We start from the raw sequence: 26234 nt of genomic DNA, 5'->3' as shown, positions 1-26234 counted from the left end.
AAAGTTGCAGTGGAATGCCGACTTTGAAGCTGTGCTTATCCTATAGAAATCTTGTTGGTTTGCATTGCGACCATTCCGCTGAAATTCTGACCCATGTGACCTCAGCCTAAGGGGTTTTCTGAGTTATTTATTTTATATGGTTTTGGGATTCTTGTGCCCAAAGTTATATAAAATAGATACATTCACCACACGCCGGGCGGCCCTTTCGGCAGTCCGACGCCATGGCATATGGCTGGTGAAGCTGGACTTCTAGGCAGATTTACGGGATGTTGTCAGTGACTCCCTATCAGGCCTTCTATTGGTTGCAGTGGTCATGTGGATAAACAACCCATGTGGCCACTGCAGCGCTTGAAGACCAGAGGACCGGGAGAGCGAAATAGGGAGCAACGCGGCAGTGGTAGCTGAGTATTGGCAGGATCCCCCTTTATGATATCTATATGTCCTAACAAAGTGAAATACTTCTGAGGCATCTTTTCATAGAACTTTGTATACTATTCCTCCTGGAAATTTATGAATAAATTGGCAATTGGGTGTTACCATTCCTCTAGTTAACAGGGAGTGACCTTACACACCCTGGCACTATTAACACTGATTGGACTTTGAGTGTCGGAGTTTATTGGGACATCACCAGTTCTAAGAAGGTATGCAAATTAGCTGTCCTTCCGGGGAGCATTCCATGGTCTATAAGACTCCAGTTGCAAACTTGGCACTGTTCACAAGGAAAAACAGCACCTACCCCAAATCCACATCAAAAGCCTCTCACCCAGCCAACCAGAACCCAACTCTGCACTATTGAACCCCAAAACAGCTGTCTGCATTTGGGTGTCTTTTCCTTGTAGAGAAGATTCTGGTTTGCCTTATATCCTTAGTCGTGTTGCCAAGCCTGTTAAACTGTTGGATATTGACTTATAGGGAAGCTGTCTTCCATTAGGTGGCACTGAACAGACAATGTTACGGAGAGCTTATTTGCATACTTCTCTCCCAAGAAGCATTGCATGACTTATAATCCTCCCTATGCCAACTTGGTGATCTCCACAAGGAAAACAGTGCCCCTCTCAGAGTTCTATGAAAAGATAGTACAGAACTTCTATTTTACAGGGAATATAAGTTTTTACTCAATCAGACATGTCAGGCGAGCTGCAGTAGCACATCTTTCTTAAATATGAGATTCAATTGAAAGGATCATGTGATATCTCTCGGAAGTGTGAGATCGCGGAGTGCTGGCCATTTGCAGAAGGAAAGGGCTGTAGAGTGTTCTGACCCTTTCGGCACTGCTCAGAGCTTTCTGTTGTTGGAGATCTAACACAAAATTGTAAGCACAGTCCATTCTATACTAGGGTCCCCCCTTTAAATGTTCTGGGGGTCCTCTGGTGTGTATTTGCATCCATCCTGTGTTTAAGTGTATGGTCTCTTTTAGGCAGGAGATGCATCCTTCAACCAGAGTACAAACCTCGGCACTCGGTTCACAAGACTGATGTGTATTTGTTTGCCTTTGGGGAAATTAAGTATAGACAGCCAGTCATTAAGTTAAGGGGGAAATTATCATTCACAATTAACTTTGCTTGTAGGAAATCCTTGTAAAGTGGCTGCTATTTATGGTTCTCACCGGCGCGCTTGCCACCAATCACCATGCATCTGCTCCTCTGTCAATATGTAATCTGCTGGGTCTTAGTGGAGATAAACCATCAGCTGTTCTGAAGCCCTGTGCAGATATTATCAATCAGTTCTGCTGTACGCAAAAGTCTGGTGACAATTACAGAATAAGGACTCCTTCGCACTGGCGTATCCGCGCGTGTATTTGCACATGCTATAAGTAGAGAATAGAACCCATTGATATCAATGGGTTTGTTGAAGTCGCCTGTTTTTGCACATGCATTTTGTACGCATGCAAAAAAATAGGATGTGCTCTATTTTTCTGCTTATTTGCACAGCAAAGGCCCCCATAGAAGTCTATGGGAGGAGCACAAATGCGCGCTCAATGTGTGCGTAAATGCACAATACGCTGCGCAATTCCATTGGAAAAAGAACACATCTGGACCTCATTAGGCTAAATAGCCATTTAAATCAGGGCGTGTTCATTCACTGTGTGCGAATGAACATGCCCCGCATGTGCAAAAAGTACAAGTCAACCTTGTTCACAGAGCAAATATGTTGCGTCGAAGCCTGCGCATTTGCGCATACGTACGTGTGAATTAGCCCTAAAGAATACATTTGGCAGTTTGAAGTTGCCTGTTCACATAGCCTAAACTACCCAAATTTCTAAGAGAGAGTCTATGAGCTTGAACTACATGACATAACTACACTGACATGACAAAAGTCATGGGACAGGAACTAGTATAGTGTCAGAAATCTTCTAGTGAAGTGTTGCAACTCGACGTGGAATTCATTCCATAAGTAGATGGAAGAAGTCTGGAGGGATGTTGAGCTATCTGGATAGCCACCCGCAGCTTCATGGTATTTGCAGGTGGAGGGTCTTGGGTGCGAATAGGCATCTTCACCACATCCCATAAATGCTCTACTGGTGAATGTGCAGGCCACATCATTCGTAGGAATTCTCCAGAATGTGTTTTTGAACCAATTCTGGACAACTTAAGCCCGATGGCATGATGCATTATCCTGCTGGAATATGCCATCATGGTTGGGATACCTGAAGTCCATTAAGGGCTGCAAATGGTCACCAAGCAATTAAGTGTTTAGGAGGACTAGTAGGCCCAACCCAGAACATGGAAACACACCCCATACCAGTATGGAAGCACCGCCAGCCTGCACAGTGCCTTGTTGACAACTGGGTTCCATGGCTTCATGGGGTCTGCACCACACAGGAACCCTGCCACAGCCCGAAACAACTGGTACCGTGACTCATCGGACCACCCCACATATTGCCAGTCCTTTAAGCTCCAGTTAACAACCTTACGAGCCCAAATGAGGTGCTGTTCCTGGTGTTATGGTGTTAACAGAGGCATCTGGTGGGTCTTCAGCTCTCATATCCCATGGTAGATAAAGAATGCTGTACTGACCTTTAGGTATTTATGTGGCCTCCAGCATTGAATGTGGATGGCATTTCTACTGGATGTGCTTGTCTGCACGGGCAATTCTAGCCAGATGCTGCCAGTTACAACCATTAAGCACCTGTGGGTGGTAATGTCTTCTATGATGTATTCTCGATACACACGTGACACTGGGAATTGAGGAATTTTGAATGCGCGCACAACTTCGGAAGTGGAATGGGACTTTCGTTTGGCGCCTACTATCATGCCTTATTCCAACTCTGATCACGCCTTACCGTGAACGTCCTGGTCAGTGTTCAACCTCACTCACGAGATAACACCTCGCAAGTTAATTAGGTGTAAGTCTTCACAAACTGTCACCTGAGGTAACGCCACTTCATAATCCACTTACATACTGCTATCCCATGACTTTTTGCATGTCAGTGTAAGTATAGATACATATGACTACAATACCCAGATAAGTTATAAAATTGGGGTTATTTAGTTTAGAAAAAAAACGGCTGAGGGGCGACCTAATAACTATGTATAATATATCAGGGTACCATACACAGATCTTTCCCATTATGTATTTATACCCAGGACCGTGACTGTAACAAAGGGGGCGCTCTCTACGTCTAGAGGAAAAAAGGTTTCTACACCGACATAGAACGGGGTTCTTTACTGTAAGAGCAGTGAGACTATGGAACTCTCTGCCGGAGAACGTGGTGATGGGGAACTCACTTAAAGAGGGGCCTGGATACCTTACATGTTATAGTCACTGGTTACTTCAGAAGGGTAGGTGATCCGGGGATTATTCCGATTTCCAGATTGGAGTCAAGAAGGAATTTTTTCCCTTTAAATGAGGAAAATTTGCTTTTACATCATTGTTTTTTTTTTGCCTTCCTCTGGATCCACATGGGGGTGGGGTAAGAGACTGAACTGGATGGAAATATGGCTTTTTTTCAGCCTCACATACCATGTTACTGTGAAAACCTAAAAACTTGAAACCATCAGCAAGTTGCCATTGACAGATCTATTATTCTTTTAGCGTTTCAGTGTCCTGCATGGGCTGTGGAGGGTGTCTCTACCATTAATCTTTAGTCTGGTGGGGGTCTGACCACTGCGATTCTACCCCATCCAGATTATGAAGGAGCCTTGGGACCTTTGTCCCATTTCTGTCACAGTTCCCCACCACACCGTTCAGGGAATTACCACACAGCCCCACTAAAGTGAATGGGATTACGTTGTAGGTTGCAGCCAGTGCCGAGTCTGGATGGGTGGCTTCAGGAAAAATGGCAAAGGTGTTGTGGTAGTAGAAGCATATGCCTGGGCAGAGGTGTCCATACACAACACAGGGCTCCATAGCAAAAATCAGAAAGGACCCGTACAAAAAACTGGAAAACACTTACTAAGCTCCTCACTCCCGGTTGGGCACCACTGCATGAGTCTTGGGTCTGATATTACTATAGGAGGTCTGAATATATTTAGTCCCGCTCTTTTATGTAAGCCCCACCCTTTGAAAAAAACACACCCATTTTTGCCATGCCGTGCTGCTTAAGTATAACACCGTGAAGATCTCTCCCAGGTTGACATCTCTGCATTGGTGTAATGTAAAATGTCACTCACTATCCATAATAGACTCTATACATTGTATATAGCGGGTCTCTGTATTAAATATCCCCATTCCCTTGTTCTTCCAGGCCCATCATCTATCTGGCACACCCACTGATACTAAGCCTGCAGACTGTGGCGGCTAGTTTTGGAAAACAAAATACGCACAAAAGCCGATAACCTACGCTCCTCGGCCACGGAATAACAACAGTTAATCAAGATGGGAGATCTGAACAGCTCAGTGGATTTTTACCCAAAGAATCAACGAAGAGAACAGAACCATGCCGGAGGTTTTGGCTGCACTTTGCAGGAGCTGCGCTCCCTCATGGAGTTGCGAGGGGCTGAGGCCATTCAAAAAATCCAAGATAGTTACGGTGATGTCCATGGCCTGTGTAGGAGACTGAAGACTTCCCCCACTGAAGGTAATGTGTGTATCACGTGTCTGTGCATATCCAATGCTAATCATCAGGACTGATTTGCAAACGTAAAGGTTATTGAAACCTTTGTACATGAAAAATCAAAACACACATACTTTACTAAGTCCTTGCAGACAAAAATGATGCACCTAACTGTTTTCTGCATTGAGTTTTCCTTTTCATGCATTCAGAAAGCCTCAACCTTGGTTTGCAGGCTCTCCTACATTCTCAAGGGCTGTTCCCAGCAGTGATCAGCTGGTCTGGTACACTCCCCTCGCCTGTATTAGAAGCTGTGTATCATGACCCCGCCCATTCAATACTAGGTATCTGTCACCCTCTCTCTGAGTAGCTACTCATCCATTTCCCCTCACTGCTGATAAGACCAGAAAAGTCACCTGGAATGAATTACAATCCTCTGTAATAGTAGCTTTCTCTGTTACCTCTATTCAGAGTGCTGAATCCAAATACAGCAGCCAAAATTGACTGTCAGGCAAGATAATGAAGTTATTGACATAAGAAAGTATGATATTCAATATGGTACCATTTTGTTACAGTTTATTGAACTTTCAAAATAATAACAATATAATAATAATATAATAATAATAATAAATAAAAATAATATAATAATAATAAATAAAAATAATATAATAATAAATAAAAATAATAATATAATAATAATAATAATAGGCCTAATTTATTACAACTGTCTACAATACTTCCCAGAGAGATGGATGACAGATGAGCATGGTGAAAGATTTCGCCAGGACATACGTGCAATTGAAAAACAGTATGAAGGAAAGTGGATGCCTGCGATGCCGGCTGGTTACTTCTGGAGAACACCGGCGGACATAAAAGAAATAAAGAACTTATACAAACTAACTTTCATTCCACTTCTAGAAGTTTTGATTATTCATCTGCCACCTGGTAACCATGTCTTGCTTATAACTGCATGTTACCCAATTCAGGATCTACTGGTCATAATGACATTTATAAAACATACTTAATTGCAATTATATCTACACTTCTTTATTCTACTGTTGAGGTTATTGTCTGTAAATCTGTTCCTAAGTCAGAATCTGAGCACAAATTTGGAATCGGCACTCAAAACTCTGTAAAACACGAAGCTTTTGCCCAAAAAGTTAAAAAAACATTTTTTGGTAACAGTATAATAGCTGATGGTGGGGTTGGTCCCAACAGACTCACCCAACAAGGAGGAAACTGCTCTACAGGAAAGGGTGGTCTGGTTTATTTTTGGAAATGTGATCACTACTTGTACTCTATTACACGAGCCTTATTTACTTAAAGGTACAGGAGCCCATTAATATGCTCACTATAATGATGCAGCATTTGACCTGCAGGTACTCTAGACTAATGAGAATATTACAATAAACCACTAATGTCAAAGTGATGCACTTTCTTGCCAGGAAATATATTACAATCCATCATGTTGTTGCAGCATTTCCCGATGGTCCTTTATGACATCACTTGCAGTATGTATTATGCCTCTGAGAAAGGCTGGGGCTATAGCAAAGAGTAAGGGCATCATTGATATGCAGTAAAATGGTGCTATAAAATACTTGTATAGAGAAAAGAGACAATTCTATTCCCCCGAGACTGGCATCAAAGGATGTGCACTGTCCATATAATTCAATGAGAACATGAGCAAAATGGATGAGTGAGGAATAGTAAACGGGAAAGTGCAGTCAACAGGTCCCTATAGTGTCCTAAAAATGGTGCCTTGATGAAGTTGTCTCTCACCATCAGTTTAATATTATGGGAGGTACTGAGCAACAGGTGACTAAAGGCTTTATCATTGTACATCCCAGAAAGCTATGTCATGTCTTCATACTTGGCCGTGTTATTTCTCCCATCTGCCTGCACTATATTAGTCATCAGTGGATGTGTGAGATCTGCACTAGCTAATGGCACTAGTTAGCGCTAGTCAATACTCAGAGGTCTCTATATGATTTGACAATGGGAATCTTACTAGAAAAGGATGGTGACAGGCATACACAATATACAATTTCCCCACGTCTGGGTAGAAGCCTAGACGCTCCATGGTCTAACAGCAGGATCTACTATGGGTCACTACTCTTGAGGTATACTAGGAGACAGAGGCTCATGGGCCCAGATGCAAAAGTTCAGCATGGCCACAACCCCCACAACTTTCTCTGCATGGTTAGGTCTCCTAAGAAGCCCATCAATGCAACACTAGCAGCAAGGGACATTTCTAGAACCTAAAAAGATTAGTCAAAGGGTTAACTAGAGGCTCTTGGGCCCCCATGCAAAATCTGTAACAGGGCCTCCTACCTACCATGTGTCATTTATAATACTAACGTATGACATAGAGGAGCATTTGGGTCCCCTAAGGCTCCATTGCCCAGTAGTGACGGCAACCCCTATAGCTAAGCCCCTGCTAAGAGAACAAGATGTACAATTCGGCCACCATTGGTCAAGTTAAACCCCCCAAAATATTGTTTTAATTACAAAAGATGATTATCACAGTAGACTTTGGTTTGCATCCTTTTGTTATGGAGAATAACATCTCTAGGATGTCCTGGGGCTTTCTGGCTTTATTATCAGATCTTTCTCATTTAGAAGAGGGGTGTTCCATTTATTTGAAAACAGCTATTTATCTTGATTTGTAATTGCCTATTTATGAAGGTGACCTTTTTCTACATAGTTTTAGAGGAGGCACATTCACCCGTCTGTATCTAATAGGGGTATAATCTAAGTCATCTGTTTGTGTTTCCTGGTTACTCTTCTTCATTATCACTAATATAGTAAAATAGTACAAGTGTCACATAGCCTGGAGTGTTCGATTCTGTTTTCAGTGCAACCCATACCACCTGCATGACAAGAAGGCTGAGCACCGTTCATTCTTTTTTTACCGACTACCCTCCAGTCTTTTTAACCACCCTCTAATCTTTGCAACTACCCTGCAACCTTTTCAATCACCCCCTGGTCATTTCAACCATCCTGTAGTCTATCCAACCACCCTTGAGTGTATCCAACCGTATTTCGGATTACCCTCCAGTGTTTCCGACTGCCCTCCAATGTGTCCAACCCCCTGTCATTCTTTCTGGCAACCCTCCAGTGTTTCCAACCACCCTCTAGTCTAGCTAACCAGCCTTTAGTGTATTTAATCAACTTTCAGTCTTTCTGATCACTCTTCAGTATTTCCAACCACACCCCAATCTGTCCAACCACCCTTCATTCTTTCCAACTACCCTCCAGTCTGTCCATTCACCCTATTAGGCCAGCTACTCATGCTTGCCTTCCTCCTGCTATTTCTGGCAGATGCAGACATCGTCCTGCTTCCTCTGTAGTATGAACTGCTGCACACTTTTCGCTAGCACTGCAGCGGTTACCTTCTCCAGTATTCCAAGCGCAGCTGTAGGGTATGGGCAATTACCTCCATATTTAGCTCAGCCGGGAACCCTCCCTCACTGCATGAGTGTTGGTAGTGTTTTCCTTCTGATGCCAGCACAGGTCCTCTTCCTTGCTAGTGTATCTGCACCATTCCCTGTATTGTTATTTGTCCTTGTCCCTGCTCCGTTACCTACCCATTTGCTCTCTGTCAGTCCTGTCTCTGCTCCAGTTTCTGGCTGAATATCCAGCCTATTTGCATGGTGCCTGCACCAGTGCTTCTTACCCCCGAGGGTCAGCTGCCAACCACTCGGGGACTACTACAAGAGTTAGCGAACTGCTCGGCTTTCCACAGTGGAGGCCAGATCCCTGTACAGGGGTGAAAGGGTGGAGACCAGAGAGTCAGCAGGATAATGCCCTCAGCTTTAGCCCAAAGTCAAACCTATTGGTTGGCACAGTGGGTCCACGCTTGCTGTCCCTAACACACCCTTAATTTTTTTTTGGCTATTCCCCAATCTGTCTGATCACACTTCGTTCTTTCCGACCACCCTCCAGTCTATTCAACCACCTTCCCGTCTGCCCAATTACCCTTTAGTTTTTCCAAACACCGTTCAGTCAATCCAACCATCTTGGAGTCTCTCCGATCACCCTCCAGTCTTTCTAATCATCCTCCCGTCTGCTTTCACCAAGCTTTTCTCCATCATTAAGAGCTGGACTACATATTTTGCTCCCAGGTTATATGAAGTCTTTGATATTTTTACCTTCCAATTACAGATGAGGAATGTTTTGTTTATTTAGCAGATCCCTTTGATATATAAACTGTATTGTTGAGAGCCTCAATTCATACGACCAGAAATAAGTATATTCTTTGAAGTACCACATTTATTACACTGACCTACTTACAGTCTCTAATTCCTGAGGGTAGTCTCAGGTTTTGAACATTTTCCTCTGAAATAAATGCTGTGTTTCTATAATGATCCAGAGTATAATAATATTCGTCTGAAGGTGGCCATAGATATGCCAAAAATGTGGCTGATCCAACCGATAATAAGCAGCCCAAGCCAAATCTCATGCGTCTATGATGACAGTGGGGTCAATAAAAATGTCATTGTTCCGAAATTTTATGGGTCCTAATTAGAAACCTCGTTTGGTACTGATTATAACCACAACTGTGCCATTTAAAGCTTCATTTCAATAGTAAACCACTTTTATATAATCCAATAAAAGTTAAAAGCTTCCTCCCCATCGCTGTATCGCTCAGATTACCCTTCAACATGCCCTGATGCTTCCTTCTCCACAGCTGTTAATGACTTCCTGTATTGGTGACCACAGAGTCTATACATAATAGGTTCAATATTGCTTGTGACCAATACTTGGCAGTTGGAGTATTTCCTATAGTGGGTGGCTCATGACATCACTGCTCTCATGATGTCATCATGTGATGTGGTAAACAGTCGTAGTAGTTCTTGTTTTGACTATCCAGTGGCAAATGACAATGCTACTCCATTTTTATAGCCATTGAAGGCCTTAACTGTAGTCTAGTGGACAACATGGTGAAAGTTACATGAAACGTATGGACTTCACAAGTCTGGCCAACGGGTGAATTCTCAGCTGTTTGATATAATTAGACTTTTTAAAGGGTCCATCATTTATATGGGGTTTTCCATCTGTACAATTTTATTGAACATGCACTATTAGAACAAATGAACATCACAGAAAGGGGTAGGGTCTAGAGATGAGCGAGCCTACTCGGCCATACCCCTTTTTCGCCCGAGCACCGCGATTTTCGAGTACTTCCGTACTCGGGCGAAAAGATTCGGGGGGCGCCGTGGGTGAGTGGGGGGAGAGGGAGAAAGAGAGGGCTCCCCCCTGTTCCCCGCTGCTACTCCCTGCTCCGCCACGCCTCCCCCCGCCCCCCGGCGCCCCCCGAATCTTTTCACCCGAGTACTGAAGTACTCGAAAATCGTGGTGCTCGATCGAGTAATTACTCGAAACGAGTATATTCGCTCATCTCTAGTAGGGTCCTAAGACTCAAAGAAAAGAGCTGTAGGAAACAGTCATGAGAATCGGCTTTATATAATATTGCAGCAGTCAGTGCACAGAAATTGAGTGACCTCATGGAACATCTCCCAGTTGTTACAATAGATCTCAGAAGTCGAATCTGTGGGCATCTCCCGCTAATTGGAGAGGTTTTATTCTAGAAAGAGGTTGTCTATATGGGCTAACCCCCCTTATTTGATAAATTGTCCAGAATAAAACTAAAAAGTCTATTTTTTCCCCAGAAACAGTGCCACCCTTGTCCACAGGTTGTGTCTGGTATTGCATCTCAGCCTAATTTAATTTGAGGTTGAATTACAATGCCAAACACAGTCTGTGGACAAGAGTGGTACTGTTTCTGGGAGAAAACAGTCATATTTTTCTAATTTCACACAATCCCTTTGGGTTTTTTGTGAATTATGAGATGGGTAGTCAACATTTGCTTCTGGAATCTAAGACTGAGTGCTTTTCTACTGGTGCCTTGAAAGTTTTATCGATGGGCGACTAAGAATAAAATTGACTCCTGAAGTGTCTCGTAAAGTCTATAATAATTTTTTCATCCCTACCTGGAAACCTGGGCGTAACAACCATGGTCACAGAGCGTGCAACCACAACTGATCCTGTTGGGAGGCTCATGCATGCCGAATCATTGAAGGATGATGGCGGTTGGTTGGGGGATATTGGAGGATGATGTGAGTTGGTTGGGTGGCATTGGAGGATGATATCTTTTGGCATACACCGGGAAGCTAGTGCAAAGTTTGCTCTTGGGCCCGTAGGACTCTAGTTACGCCCCTGGATCCCAAGTCCATAAAGTCAGGACTCCTATCTTTTATCTGGGCAGAATGCAAACAATTACCTCTTATTGTGGTCCAGTCATGTGTCAGCCATTTCTGCCACATCGGGTAGACCACAGCTAGCACAAGATCTTCCAAGTTACGGTGGGCATATTTCATTTACTTTAATACCAGTTGGGTGAGAATTTGCCATTATGGACAGTGCAATTTGAATAATATTTAATGTGACGGGAATAATTTTCCAGGAGACACATTCTTCCAATAGTAGCCATGACATTTGGCTAAAAGTTGCGTGACATTCTGGCTATATATTCACATTCACTGGACATATTGGATGAGCAGGAATTTTATAAGAGGCAAAGATGGCATTACGACAAGAATAGGTGTGCTCGCGTAGCCTGGTCTTGTAACATGCAAGATCTTAGGACTGTGAGTGATGTGCTTAATTGCATTGTTCAGCTCCATAGTATCTTTCATGTCCGGAATGTTCTGTCTGCAGTTCTTTCATTTCCCGGATAAGCTGCTGTGTCTGGCAGTATTAGTGTTCTCAACTGAGTTCTTGAACTTTTCTGAAGTTGTACGCTTCATCTCACCGAGGTTTGCAGTTCTGATCTTCAAGAAGTAGTTGGTAGTTATTTTGCAGAATTGCAGGAGCCGTATCCACAGAGTTGATCCTAAACAGGTCAATATGAATGTTAGCAGGTATTCCTTTGTCCGGAGGCGTAACTTTGAAGCTCTGTGGCCTCAATGCAAAATCTGTAACATACCATTGATAACATAGGTGTCTTATGTAGCAGAGCGGCCTTTGGCTTGCATGCGGCAATAGGGCCAGGGTTCAAGTGAGACCTCTGCACCCTCTAAAGTTACGACCCTGATTACTGGCTAGCTATAAAACGTTATATCCAGGTTTGTCAACTCTAAATAAAACATATATGCTGAGTTATGCCTTACAAGTCCTAAGGGGGCTGTGTGTGTGATACAGGCATTGTTACGATCCGGTTCAGGGTTGGAGTCTTTGTTGTAACCGGTGCCGATCGGTAACGTGGTCAGGAAGCCAGAGGTCGGTACCCGGGTAGGCATCAGTTCGCGGTACAAAGGAGCAGGAGCATAGAGTAATCAGGGAAGCCAGAGGTCAGTACACGGAGCAGCAATAGTAGTGGGAGGAACAGTTGGTAACAGAGCTTGACTAAGGGTTGAAAACACAATAATTATGCACTGAGGGATGGCCAGGGTCAGGTTTATATAGAGTGTCTAATCAGTGCGGGGTGGAGCTAATCAGGAGCTGGGTTTGCATGAGCAAGAAACTGGGCAAGGTTAGGCAGGGGAGCTGTCCAGCTGGCTGAATAGCTCACTAGGGAGAGACGTCGTATGGCGTACGGCAGTTCCCTGATGCAAACCCTGACAGGGATTTAAAGACCACTAAGAAGAGAATCCATGGGGCCAAGAAGAGTGACGTTCCCTGGCATTTCATATGCCTCTCTCAAAATAAAGATTATTGAAGTTAACTGCACCCATTTTAGTAAAATGCGCAATTTTGGACTTTCCTGAAGGCAGAACATGTAATCTACAAAACACTGCTGTTAGCATTAATAAAAATGTCTGGTATAAACTTAATAAAGGTGTTATACAAGCAATACAAGTTATCCCTTATCGGCAGCATAGGAAATAACTTGCAGAATGATGGGAGTCTACATGTGGGGACTCCTACCAATCCAGGAATGAAGGAAGCTGAGGTTGCACATAAGTGCTGCCCCACCATTTACTTCAGTGGGGTAGGAGGAGATAGCCTGGTTCAAGTACTCTGCTACTTCCATCGGTCCCACTGAAATGAATAGAGAGGTGGGGAGCACGTGCGACAACCTCCCCCTTTGTTGCTGGATGGATCGAATATTCATTCTTGGGATTATTGGGGTCTGCAATTTATTTTCTATCTTTACTATATATAATATTGGAGATGAGTGAACATTTAAAAAGTTTGGTCTGGCCAGTTCGCTGAACTTTTGCAAAAAGTTTGGCTCGGTCCGAATTAGTTCGAACCGAACCAGAAGTTCACCAGAATCCCTGAAACTGGTGTATAACACTGTCTAAGCGCCATAAAAGCCATGTATAACACTCAGAGAGTGTTATACAGGGCGTTTATGGCTCTTAAACAGTGTTATACATCAGTGTTCAGGACTAGTGTTGAGCAAACTGAACCAGTACAACCCTATTTCGGGTAGAACTATGCTAAAAGTTTGGTTCGGGTTTGTGCCAAACCAAACTTTTAGCAAAGTTTGACCCGAAACAGGGTTCTACTGGTTTGGTTTACTCAACATTATATATAATCACAATTTATCAAGCAGTATAGTGTTTTTTGCATTTTCGTTCTCCTTAAAATGCTCCACTTGCACTCTGAAGCTTTGATGTTTTGGGTTAATGTACTTTTGTGTCATCATAATGTCATAAACTGGTAATATGAATACTGCAGTATTTCTTCCAGTTGTTAATAGTACTATGAGGTGTTATAAAGTTCTACATGAATTGTTGAAGGTACTTTGGTCAGCAAGACATGAAGAATGGCATAGCCTAGTTTAGATTGCCTATACTGGCACAGGAAGACTACTCTCACATCTGCTGCTGGCACAGCTCTTGGGCTGTCGTCCATACCTTCCAACTGTTCCTCAGTTGGAACCAATTTCCCTGTCTTTCTATCCTTCCAAATTGTCCCTATTTCAAGGCTTTCACATGTAGAAATCTATATAGGTTAACTCCTACAATAGCTCCCAGAATGTTTTCATCTCCAAATCCATTCCTAAGGCATTTGATACCAATATTATACTGCCGATTTGTGGCTCTTGTGAATAAAAGACCATGTGGAGAATCCAGGAATGATCTTGTGCATTTTTCTTATTGCACATTACCTAGAATGGTCTTGGGCAGGACCACAATGAGGTTAGTACAGATGGCAAATAAAGGACCCAAGCTTACCTGGTAGCTGCTACCTATTAGCTCTCAACTGGAAGCTAAATGTTTTTACTTATAAAATTGAAAAAGCCCTACTTCCTTAATAAATAATCGTGGATAAACCTGGTTTCCAATGTGGCGCCATTCATTTCATATAAGGGTAAATGATACTATAGCCCCCAGTTAGTAGTCTGATCTCCTTTTCCTTCGGGACCCACTTTATGTAGGCATAGAGATAATTAGGCTCTGACGACCAAGAGCTGGGGGAACCAAGTGTCTGACATATAGGAGTGGGAAGGAAGATGTACACCCTGCCAGCTGGGTTCCCGATGTAACAAACCAGCTGACTGAAGAAGTAGTAACTGTGGGGAAGGAGATAAAGTAATATTGACCAGTGCAGTTAGACTCTTGCCTTTGCTCTCTCTACTCGGCCGACTGACCAATTATTCCATAAGAGAAGAAGCTCTCCTCTTCTTCCCGATGCCACCTAGATGTTTCAGGAGAGTTGGCAGGTATTAGTTTGGATGGTATAATACCGTATTTTGAAAAACATCAGTACGTGGGAGCACGTATTTGTTATACTTGAAGAGTAGTGTCTTTGGCAACAGGGTTTTTACGAAGGATGGTCATAGTCATGCTATTATTAGGATGTCCATCAACGTCATCTGTGACAGACCTTCACTTTCCTCTCTAGTAATATTTTTTGTCCAGATTTTATCTAAGAAAGATCTATAAGAGTCTTAGAACTTGTGGACATTGTACAATCATACTGTTAGGTCGCACTACCGCTGCAGCTCACCTGTCACTGGAGCTGCGATCGGGTGTCGCCATCTACCGCAGACTGAACATTGGGCTCCATCCACACCACATTTTTCTGCCTCCACTTAGTACCTGCTCTCAGTCCATAGGGTGTGTGTGCTCCTCTCCCTCCTTTTAGAGGGTCAGTGCGCCTCTATCAGGTTCCCCACCAACAACTTCCTGCTATGTTAGGCATCCTCTCTCCATAGAAGATGACTAAGCAGTCAGTCTCCTATAGTCATTTTGACAAAGTTCACATTAATCTGTTTTTTGGGGTTTTTTTCGAATCATGCCTGACTCTTGACTACTCTGACGTCTGTGCTCCCTGACCTCAGTTCTGATTACTAGACTATGCTATTACTTGCTACCTGCTCCAACCACCTGCCTGTTCCTCGTTCCTACATTTGTGCTGCCAGCCCTTACCACTGCCTGTCTACTATGCTCTAGTTCACACCATCAGATACCACACCTTGGCTCTTTGCATTGTCAGGAGCCACACTACTGGGACTATCTGTGTGAGAAATGGCATAGGGACCCCACAGCAAAGACCATATCTCTCTTGGGAGTGTCAAGGGTAAAAACTGGGGTCCCTCAGGTGTTGCCTTCACAGATAGCCCAAAGCCAAACCAGTGTGTGATAAGTTGGGTTCACATATGCATGCTTGACACATACTATAAATCATCAGAAGTCTACTACCTATTACTGTGTGTCTACATGACTATAAATGGTTCTAGAGGTTGACCAAATCTGGTTTAGGGGACTGTCACCAGGGAAATGCTTTTATTGTCCATGGTTGTGCCTTTAATGGAGAAAATCCCATAAATTACTAAATTATATGGCCACATCAGATAATACACTCTTTGTAAAAAAAAGAATCCAGCCCCTAGAAGAAGCTGTTGTTTTGCTGCAAAACTCGGCATGCAGTTACAACTCAGGTAGATATACAAATCATTAGAGTTGTATTGTGATTAGATGAAGGTCTTGTCACCTGAGACCCTAAAAGTGGTTCCACATTTGGCCTATAAAAAGACTCTTGGGGGCTCCTTGTGTGTAGTGACCTTTTTTCCACTTATGTAGAGCTTGTTGACCACTAGACGCCTCTACGACACAATCAAAAAGATTTTGCCCAGTTAACAGAGTTTGAGAGGGGGCGCATTATTGGAATGCAAGAAGTTGGATGTTCGTATCGATGAGTTGCCCATCACCTCGGCCGTTCTGACCAGACTGTTAGGAGGTGTTGGGGCCAGTGGATGTGTGAGAGCACACAAGGCAACCAGACTCAGGAGGGCCATGACAGACCACCAGTAGAGAGGAGCGTCTTATCGTCTGACAAGCACGATCAGCTCCAACTGTTTTATTGTCCACCATCCAGAGACAGGTGGTGCCATTACAGACCCTGTGTCTTTCAGAACTATTTCCAGGCGCTTGGCTGAAGGAAATTTCGTCTCTCGGCACCCATTATGTGTACTGCCTCTGACACCCACCATCGCTTCTATTTACAGTGGTGTCTAGAATGACTAAACTCGATTGCTTCGGAGTGGAACTGAGTTTTCTTTAGTGACAAATCCAGGTTTAATTTGGCACTGATGATGGTCATGTTTGTGTCTGGAGACCTCAGGGTGAGCGCCTCAGTCCTGGCCTAGCTGTGTAGCAGCACACTGCCCCCTGTTGGTGTGATGGTCTCAGGGTCCATCGCATATGCCAGTCGGTTAGCCTAGTGGTGGTACGAGGGACAATGACAGCTCAGCGATATGTTCAGGACATCCTGCAGCCACATGTGTTCCTCTCATGGCGGCTTCCAGCAGCATAATGCTCGTCTGCACACACAAGGGGGTCACAGGAATGCCTCCACAACATTGTCATACTTCCGTGGCCTGCCTGGTTGCTAGATTTATCACCAATGGAACATGTATGGGACTATATGGGATGCCAGCTTCGACAGCCTATGAGTTTGCATGATCTAGAAGCTCAGTTACAACAAACGTGGAGCGATATGCTGCAGGATAGCATACAGAACCTGTATGCCTCCATGCCAACCTGTATCTATTCTTGCATCCAAACTAGAGGCGGTACAACAGGGTACTAGAGCCTTCATGCCTCTCCGTATCACACCTTGTATCCAAGCTAGAGGCGGTACAACAGGGTACTAGAGCCTTCATGCCTTTTCGTATCACATCTTTCATCCAAGCTAAAGGCGGTACAGCAAGGTACTAGAGCCTCAATTTCCGCCCATATCACATCTTGCATCCAAGCTAGAGGTGGTACAGCAGGGTAGTAGAGCATCCATGCCTCTCAATATCACATCTTGCATCCAAGCTAGAGGTGGTTCAACAGGATACTAGAGCCTTCATGCCCACCCGTATCACATCTTGTATCCAAGCTAGAGGTGGTACAACAGGGTACTAGAGCCTCCATGCCCACCCATATCACATCTTGTATCCAAGCTAGAGGCGGTACAACAGGGTACTAGAAAGCTCCAAGCCTGTCTGTATCGCATCTTGTATCCAAACTAGAGGCGGTACAACAGAGTACTAGAGACTCCATGCCTGCCCGTATCACATCTTTCATCCTAGCTAAAGGCGGTACAACAAGTTACTAGAGCTTCCATGCCCGCCCATATCACATCTTGCATCCAAGTTAGAGGCAGTACAGCAGGGTAGTAGAGCCTCCATGCCCCCTGTATCACATCCATCCAAGCTAGAGGTGGCACAACAGGGTTCTAGAGCCTCCATGCCTGCCTGCATCACATCTTGTATCCAAGCTAGAGGTGGTACAACAGGATACTAGAGCCTCCATGCCCATCTGTATCACATCTTGTATCCATGCTAGAGGTGGTACGACAGGGTACTAGAACCTCCAAGCCTGCCTGTATCTTGTATCCAAGCTAGAGGTGGTACAACAGGATACTAGAGCCTCCATGCCCATCTGTATCACATCTTGTATCCAAGCTAGGGGTGGTACAACAGGGTACTAGAGCCTCTATGCCTGCCCGTATCACATCTTGCATCCAAGCTGGAGGTGGTACAACAGGGCACTAGAGCCTCCATGCCCGCCTGTATCACATCTTTGATCCAAGCTAAAGGCAGTACAACAAGGTACTAGAGCTTCCATACCTGCCCATATCACATCTTGTATCCAAGCTAGAGGCGGTACAACAGGGTACTAGAGCCTCCATGCCTGTCTGTATCACATCTTGTATCCATGCTAGAGGCGGTACAACAGGGTACTAGAGCCTCCATGCCTGTCTGTATCACATCTTGTATCCATGCTAGAGGTGGTACAACAGGGTACTAGAGCCTCCCTTCATGGAGTCAGTTTTCTGCAATGAATGATCCTTTTGCTCTGATATTGTAATCACTCACTTATATCAGCGTTACAATCACACGGAGAAAGTTTCATTCCCCTCCGACGACTTCTAGGGGAGGGATATCTTTTTCTTCTTACAATGGGTGTATATTTCTGTAGTTTGATGACCACATAGTGAAGTTAGACGGGTATGTCTCAATGTACCATCTGAAAGGAAAAGCGCTTATGTTCCTGGTCTACACACTGACCACCTGCGGATATACGGAAAATAATTTCTAGACACTCAGGTTACTTTGTCTTGCAGTACAAAGGAAACAGCATGAAATATAATTGTGAAATCCCTGTTCTGACATGGACGTTGCATGACAGAAAAGGTTGACTCAAAGACATTTTTCTTCATGAAAATGTGTCAGTTCTTGCTTTGTATATCACCAGCTGGGAACTTTGGAAATCTGAGATGTTAGTACATAGAGACATGGCATCGGAATCAGAACATAATGTGACAATTCAGTCTTCACATTCATTTTCCTTTGACTAAGAAGTTTGCAGTTCTTTCCATAATGCATCTTGTCCATATGGAATCTTCTGTGGCTTATCCAACTCTACCTGAAACTTAAGTAATAGACCATAATTATCTTGGTTGCCGCTGATCCCGCTTATTTATGTATTTATTATGCAAGATTTGAAGATTTTCAAACCAAAGCTGCACAGGACGCATCGCCTGTCACCATTGAAGGGGGCGCCACTAGCTTTGATGGCCTGGTGGTCTAGAGCTTGTATCCACTGAAACGACTTCCTTTTTTTCATTTGGTAGCATAATTAAAATAAATGTCTGGCAATATTATTTGTGCACTCTTTTTTAACAATGGTATATTTATGTGAACACCATACGATTGTATTCATAGACTGGTAGAAATGGAAGGGACTTCCAGGGTCATCGGGTCCAACCCCCTGCTCAGTGCAGGATCACTAAATCATCCCAGACAGATGTCTGAATAGCCGCTGTTTGAAGGCTTCCATTTAAGGAGAACTCGCCACCTCCTGTGGCAACCTGTTCCACTCATTGATTGGGTATTATTTATTATTTTTGTATCACAGAAGGGGAAAATTAAAAACAAATAATCACTGAAAACGAGACTTACTGATACAAGGAGGCAATAGATGCATCCCTTCAACATGCAGGCAGGCAAATGCCAAATGAGGGAGCCAATTACACCTGTGAGGGACACTGATGAGACAGCCACTCACACAGCCTCTTAATATAGAGGAGGTGGCTGCTTGGTGTATGCTGTACAGTGTAGTTACAAAGTGTCAGACCATCCTAATACATGTAGTGCACCATGCAGACCAGCAACTTATCAATGACGCCATGATAGTTCGTCGGGCTGCGCTGCACTTCACAGTGAACCACATTGGTACTGCCACCCTGGGCTCTCCCGGCATTTACAGACGCACTGCATGTGAAAAAAAACATAATAAATGCAAGGTATTGGTTGGATTTTGGCCAAAATACTTGAGCTCACAAGCCAATCGTCAAGGCTCCTTGCGTTTTGTGAGTCCCTACGCTAATATAAGTGTATCATAGAAGAGGAAAATTAAAAACAAAGAATCACTGAAAGCGGCCAGATACTTACTGATACAAGGGGGCAGATAGCTGAATCCCCTCAACATGCAGTCAGCCAAACTGCCAAATGAAGGGAGCAAATATACCTGTGCTGGCTCCTTCATTTGGCAGTTTGGCTGCCTGCATGTTATGAGGATGCAGCTATCTGCCCCCTTGTATCAGTAAATATCTGGCTGTTTTCAGTGATTATTTATTATTTTGAGTTATTTGCACATAATCTGACTCTTCTTCCTCTCTTGCTTTCTCAGTATGTGTCCAGAAAGCAGGAGAGTGGGAGGAGTCATGTTGTAAAAGAACTAAGTATTATGAACTTGGTTCTGATAATGTATTTATAGCCCGAGCTTGTATATGGTGCCATATGCATGTCCTAAGCCTCATTCTGGTGCCATATTTACGTTAAGAGCTTGGTTCTGGTACTGTATTCACATACTGAGCTTCGCTCTGTCTTGTTGGTGCCATATTTACGTTAAGGGCTTGGATATGGTGCCATATGCTTGTTCTAAGCTTGTGGCCCGTCTCACAGGAAAGGATTTGAATTGCAGATTCCTTGATCGCCGTCCGTGCAGACGATATGTGGTAGTACGGGCATTGAAAGTATCGCCTTCAAAGTTTCGCTCTTAGTTGCGGGTAGGAATTGCATATTCCGTCAGCGGTAAGAAAAAAAAACGCAGCGTGCTCTATTTTACAGCGGATTCCACATGTATGGGCTCCATTGATGGCCTTGGATACGTGCGATCCGCAGTGCATACGCAATTAACATTGAGTATGGGTGCAGATTCACTCACAAGTTGCTAGGAGAAAGAGAGTGAATATGAATATGTCGCCTGAGCAATTTTGGGCTACTTTGTAATGTCATTCTCTGCTTGTGATGTTTATTCCGCGCGGACAATACACTGTCGATACGCATACATCCATGTGAAAAACTGCATGCATATGCAGCCATACGCAATTCATTTCCGCGACCGTTCACAGGTCTTCTGCCATGGATATCTGCAGGATCCGACCTGGTTGTGTGAGCCCAACCTGATCCAGGTGCCATATTTATGTCCTGAGCTTAGTTATGGTGCAGTATTTACATACTGAGCTTTGTTCTGGTGGCATATTTTTGTCCTAAGCATGCTTCTGGTGCTGTATTTATGTCCTAAGCTTGGTTCTGGTGCTGTATTTATGTTATTAGCTTGGTATTGGTACCGTATTTATGTTACGGGCTTGGTTTTGGTACCATATTTAGGTCCCAACCTTCGTCCTTGTGTTTTATTTCTGTTATGAGATGGGTTCTGGTGCTGTATTTATATAATGAGCTTGGTTCTGATGTTGTATTTATATTATGTACTTGGCTCTGGTGTGGTCTGTATGTCCTGAGCTTGGTTCTCGTTTTATATTTACATACCTAGCTTGGTTCTGGTGTCGTATTTTTGTACTGATCTTGTTTCTGGTGCCGTATGTATGTCCTAATCTTCGTTATGGTGTCATATTTATGTCGTCAGCTTGGTTCTAGTGCTGTATTTGTGTTATTAGCTCGCTTCTGGTACTGTGTTTATGTTATAACCTTTATTCTGGTGTCATATTTCTGTTGTGAGATGGGTTCTTGTGCTGAATTTATGTAATGAACTTGATGCTGATGCTGTATTAACTGAACTAGCGATGTTTATGTACTGAGCTTGGTTCTGGTATTATTACTAACCACTAAGTCACTGGATCAACTATTAATTGAACCCGTAGATTCTATCTTATCCCTCTTTCTGTCTCAACTCTTTTCTGTTGTCTTTACTAGAGCTTTTATGGGGTTGAAACTCAGACAGGAGTCCTACAGAGTAGATGAAATCTTAGTTATTGATTAGCTTCTCTTGTCTTGCATAACATTCAGCAGCTCCAAAGAATTGATAAGCTCAATTGATTTCCTTCTCCAGAGAAACACGTGAAGTGTAAATACATTCAGTGCTGCAGCCTAGAAGGAGTGATACAATACTGTGCAAAAGTTTTAGGCTAGTGTAGAAAAAAAGGCTGCAAAGTAAGAAAGCTTTCAAAAATAGAAGTGTTAGTAGTTTATTCTTGTCAATTAACAAAATGCAAAGTGAGACTAAACAAAAGAGAAATCTAAATCAAAATTTGGTGTAACCACCTTGTGCCTTCAAAACAGCGTCAGTTTGTCTAAGTACACTTGCACGAAGTCGGGGATTTCGGAGAATTATAGCTATATACATTAATTAACCAATTATACCAAATGGGTGATAATGATCATCTTTTTCATATGTAGGTTGAAGCACAAGCATGAACTGAAACATAAACAGCTGTGTAGGAGGCTTAGTGGGTGAGGAACAAGCAAACTCTGTTACAAAGGTGAGGTTGTGGAAGACAGTTTCATTTCATACACCATGGCAAGACTGAGCACAGCAATAAGACACAAGGTAGTTATACTGCACCAGCATGGCCTCTCTCAGGCAAAGATTTCACAGCAGACTGAGGTTTCAAGATTTCCGTTCAAGCTCTTTTGAAGAAGCACAAAGACATGGACAACGTTGAGGACTGGAGATGCAGTAGCTGGCCAAGGAAACTTAGTATAGCAGATAAAAGATTCATCATGCTAACTTCCCTTCAAATTCAAAATATGTCCATCAGCTCAAACCTGGCAGAAACCATTGGAAACCAGGTACAACCATCTAATGTTCAAAGACGTCTGAAGTGGTCCTCATGGAAGAATAGTAGTCGAAAAGCCATACTTTCAATGTAAAAACAAGGCCAAGTTATTCAACTATGTACAAAAAGATATGAACTGGGGGACAGACAAATGGCAGCCGGCGCACTGGACTGATGAGTCAAAATGTTGAAATATTTGGCTATAATAGAAGGTAGTTTTTTTCTTTGAAGGGTGGTACAGAAATGAGTGTCTGCAGGCTGCAGTGAAGCATGGTGGAGAGTGGTACAATAAAGAGCGTCTGCAGGCAGCAGTAAAGCATGGTGGAGTGCGTTACAATAATGAGTGTCTGCAGGCAGCAGTGAAGCATGGTGGAGGGCGGTACAATAATGAGTGTCTGCAGGCAGCAGGCAAGCATAGTGGAGAGCAGTACAATAATGAGTGTCTGCAGGCAGCAGTGAAGCATGGAGGAGAGTGGTACAATAATTAGTGTCTGCAGGCAGCAGTGAAGCATAGTGGAGAGCAGTACAATAATGAGTGTCTGCAGGCAGCAGTGAAGCATGGTGTAGAGCGGTACAATAATAAGTGTTTGCAATGAAGCATGTTGGAGAGCAGTACAATAATGAGCATTTGCAAGCAGCACTGAAGCATGGAGGAGAGCAGTACAGTAATGAGTTTCTGCAGGCAGCAGTGAGGCGTGGTGGAGAGCAGTACAATAATGAGTGTTTGCAGGCAGCAGTGAAGCATTGTGGAGAGCAGTACAATAATGAGTGTTTGCAGGCAGCAGTGAAGCATTGTGGAGAGTGGTACAATAACAAGTGTCTGCAGTGAAGAATGGTGAAGACTGATACAATAATGAGTATTTGCAGGCAGCAGTGAAGCATGGTGGAGAGCAATACAATAATACGGGTTTGCAGGCAGCAGTGAAGCATGGGGGAGATTGGTACAATAATGAGTGTCTGCAGGCAGCAGTGAAACATGGTGGAGAGCAGAACAATAATGAGTATCTGCAGGTAGCAGTGAAGCATGGTGGAGAGCAGTACAATAATGAGTGTTTGCAGGCAGCAGTGAGGCATGGGGGAGAGCGGTACAATAAGGAGGGTCTGCAGACAGCAGTGAAGCATGGTGGAGAGTGGTACAATAATAAGGGTCTGCAGGCAGCAGTGAAGCATAGTGGAGAGCAGTACAATAATGAGTGTCTGCAGGCAGCAGTGAAGCATGGTGTAGAGCGGTACAATAATAAGTGTTTGCAATGAAGCATGTTGGAGAGCAGTACAATAATGAGCATTTGCAAGCAGCACTGAAGCATGGAGGAGAGCAGTACAGTAATGAGTTTCTGCAGGCAGCAGTGAGGCGTGGTGGAGAGCAGTACAATAATGAGTGTTTGCAGGCAGCAGTGAAGCATTGTGGAGAGTGGTACAATAACAAGTGTCTGCAGTGAAGAATGGTGAAGACTGATACAATAATGAGTATTTGCAGGCAGCAGTGAAGCATGGTGGAGAGCAATACAATAATACGGGTTTGCAGGCAGCAGTGAAGCATGGGGGAGATTGGTACAATAATGAGTGTCTGCAGGCAGCAGTGAAACATGGTGGAGAGCAGAACAATAATGAGTATCTGCAGGTAGCAGTGAAGCATGGTGGAGAGCAGTACAATAATGAGTGTTTGCAGGCAGCAGTGAGGCATGGGGGAGAGCGGTACAATAAGGAGGGTCTGCAGACAGCAGTGAAGCATGGTGGAGAGAGGTACAATAATGAGTATCTGCAGTCAGCAGTGAAGCATGGTGGAGAACAGTACAATAATGAGTGTTTGCAGGCAGCAGTGAGGCATGGGAGAGAGCAGTACAATAATGAGTGTCTGCAGGCAGCAGTGAAGCATGGTGGAGAGCGGTACAGCAATAAGGGTCTACAGTGAAGCATGGTGGAGAGCGGTACAATAATAAGGGTCTGGAGGCAACAGTGAAGCATGGTGGACAGTAGTACAATAATGAGTTTCTGCAGGCAGCAGTGAAACGTGGGGAAGAGCAGTATAATAATCAGTGTCTGCATGCAGCAGTGAAGCATGGTGGAGAGTGGTACAATAATAAGGGTCTGCAGGGAGCAGGGAAGCATGGTAGAGAGCAGTACTATAATGAGTATCTGCAGGCAGCAGTGAAACATGGTGGAGAGTGGTACAATAATGAGTGTCTGCAGGCAGCTGTGAAGCATGGTGGAGAACAGCACATTGAGTGTCTGCAGGCAGTAGTGAAGCATGGTGGAGAGCAGTACAATAATGCGGGTTTGCAGGCAGCATTGAGGCATTGGGGAGAGCAGTACAATAATGAGTGTCTGCAGGCAGCAGTTAAGCATGGAGGAGAGTGGTACAATAATGAGTGTCTGCAGGCAGCAGGGAAGCATAGTGGAGAGCAGTACAATAATGAGTGTCTGCAGGCAGCAGTGAGGCATAGTGGAGAGCAGTACAATAATGAGTGTCTGCAGGCAGCAGTTAAGCATGGAGGAGAGTGGTACAATAATGAGTGTCTGCAGGCAGCAGGGAAGCATAGTGGAGAGCAGTACAATAATGAGTGTCTCAAGGCAGCAGTGAAGCATGGAGGAGAGTGGTACAATAATGAGTGTCTGCAGGCAGCAGGGAAGCATAGTGGAGAGCAGTACAATAATGAGTGTCTGCAGGCAGCAGTGAAGCATGGAGGAGAGTGGTACAATAATGAGTGTCTGCAGGCAGCAGTGAAGCATGGTGGAGAGCAGTACAATAATGAGTATCTGCAGGTAGCAGTGAAGCATGGTGGAGAGCAGTACAATAATGAGTGTTTGCAGGCAGCAGTGAGGCATGGGGAGAGCGGTACAATAAGGAGGGTCTGCAGACAGCAGTGAAGCATAGTGGAGAGGTACAATAATGAATATCTGCAGTCAGCAGTGAAGCATGGTGGAGAACAGTACAATAATGAGTGTTTGCAGGCAGCAGTGAGGCATGGGAGAGAGCAGTACAATAATGAGTGTCTGCAGGCAGCAGTGAAGCAAGGTGGAGAGCGGTACAGTAATAAGTGTCTGCAGTGAAGCATGGTGGAGAGCGGTACAATAAAAAGGGTCTGCAGGCAACAGTGAAGCATGGTGGACAGTAGTACAATAATGAGTTTCTGCAGGCAGCAGTGAAACGTGGGGGAGAGCAGTATAATAATGAGTGTCTGCATGCAGCAGTGAAGCATGGTGGAGAGTGGTACAATAATAAGGGTCTACAGGGAGCAGGGAAGCATGGTAGAGATCAGTACTATAATGAGTATCTGCAGGCAGCAGTGAAACATGGTGGGGAGTGGTACAATAATGAGTGTCTGCAGGCAGCTGTGAAGCATGGTGGAGAGCAGCACATTGAGTGTCTGCAGACAGTAGTGAAGCATGGTGGAGAGCAGTACAATAATGCGGGTTTGCAGGCAGCAGTGAGGCATGGGGGGGAGCAGTACAATAATGAGTGTCTGCAGGCAGCAGTTAAGCATGGAGGAGAGTGGTACAATAATGAGTGTCTGCAGGCAGCAGGGAAGCATAGTGGAGAGCAGTACAATAATGAGTGTCTGCAGGCAGCAGTGAAGCATGGGGGAAAGCGGTACAATGAGGAGGGTCTGCAGACAGCAGTGAAGCATGGTGAAGAGCGGTACAATAATGAGTGTCTGCAGGCAGCAGTGAAGCATGGTGGAGAACGGTACAATAATGAGTGTCTGCAGGC

The 26234-nt window shown here is 44.1% G+C and overlaps 1 protein-coding gene across 6 annotated transcripts in view; it reads left to right on the top strand.

Annotated features, from left to right (window-relative positions):
* Positions 1 to 26234, top strand: part of ATP2B3 (ATPase plasma membrane Ca2+ transporting 3) — a 232591-nt gene that overhangs the window by 76821 nt on the left and 129536 nt on the right. For all 6 annotated transcript variants that reach the window (XM_066580669.1, XM_066580670.1, XM_066580667.1 and 3 more), the window contains one exon: positions 4688 to 5020. In XM_066580669.1, coding sequence (XP_066436766.1) covers positions 4819 to 5020 — 202 coding nt within the window. In that variant the 5' untranslated portion in view covers positions 4688 to 4818. The remainder of the gene's footprint in view (positions 1 to 4687; positions 5021 to 26234) is intronic.

Source organism: Eleutherodactylus coqui, chromosome 10, assembly GCF_035609145.1.
Source record: "Eleutherodactylus coqui strain aEleCoq1 chromosome 10, aEleCoq1.hap1, whole genome shotgun sequence".
In the NCBI taxonomy this organism is placed as follows: Eukaryota; Metazoa; Chordata; class Amphibia; order Anura; family Eleutherodactylidae; genus Eleutherodactylus; species Eleutherodactylus coqui.
This window is presented reverse-complemented; position numbering and strand designations above follow the sequence as displayed.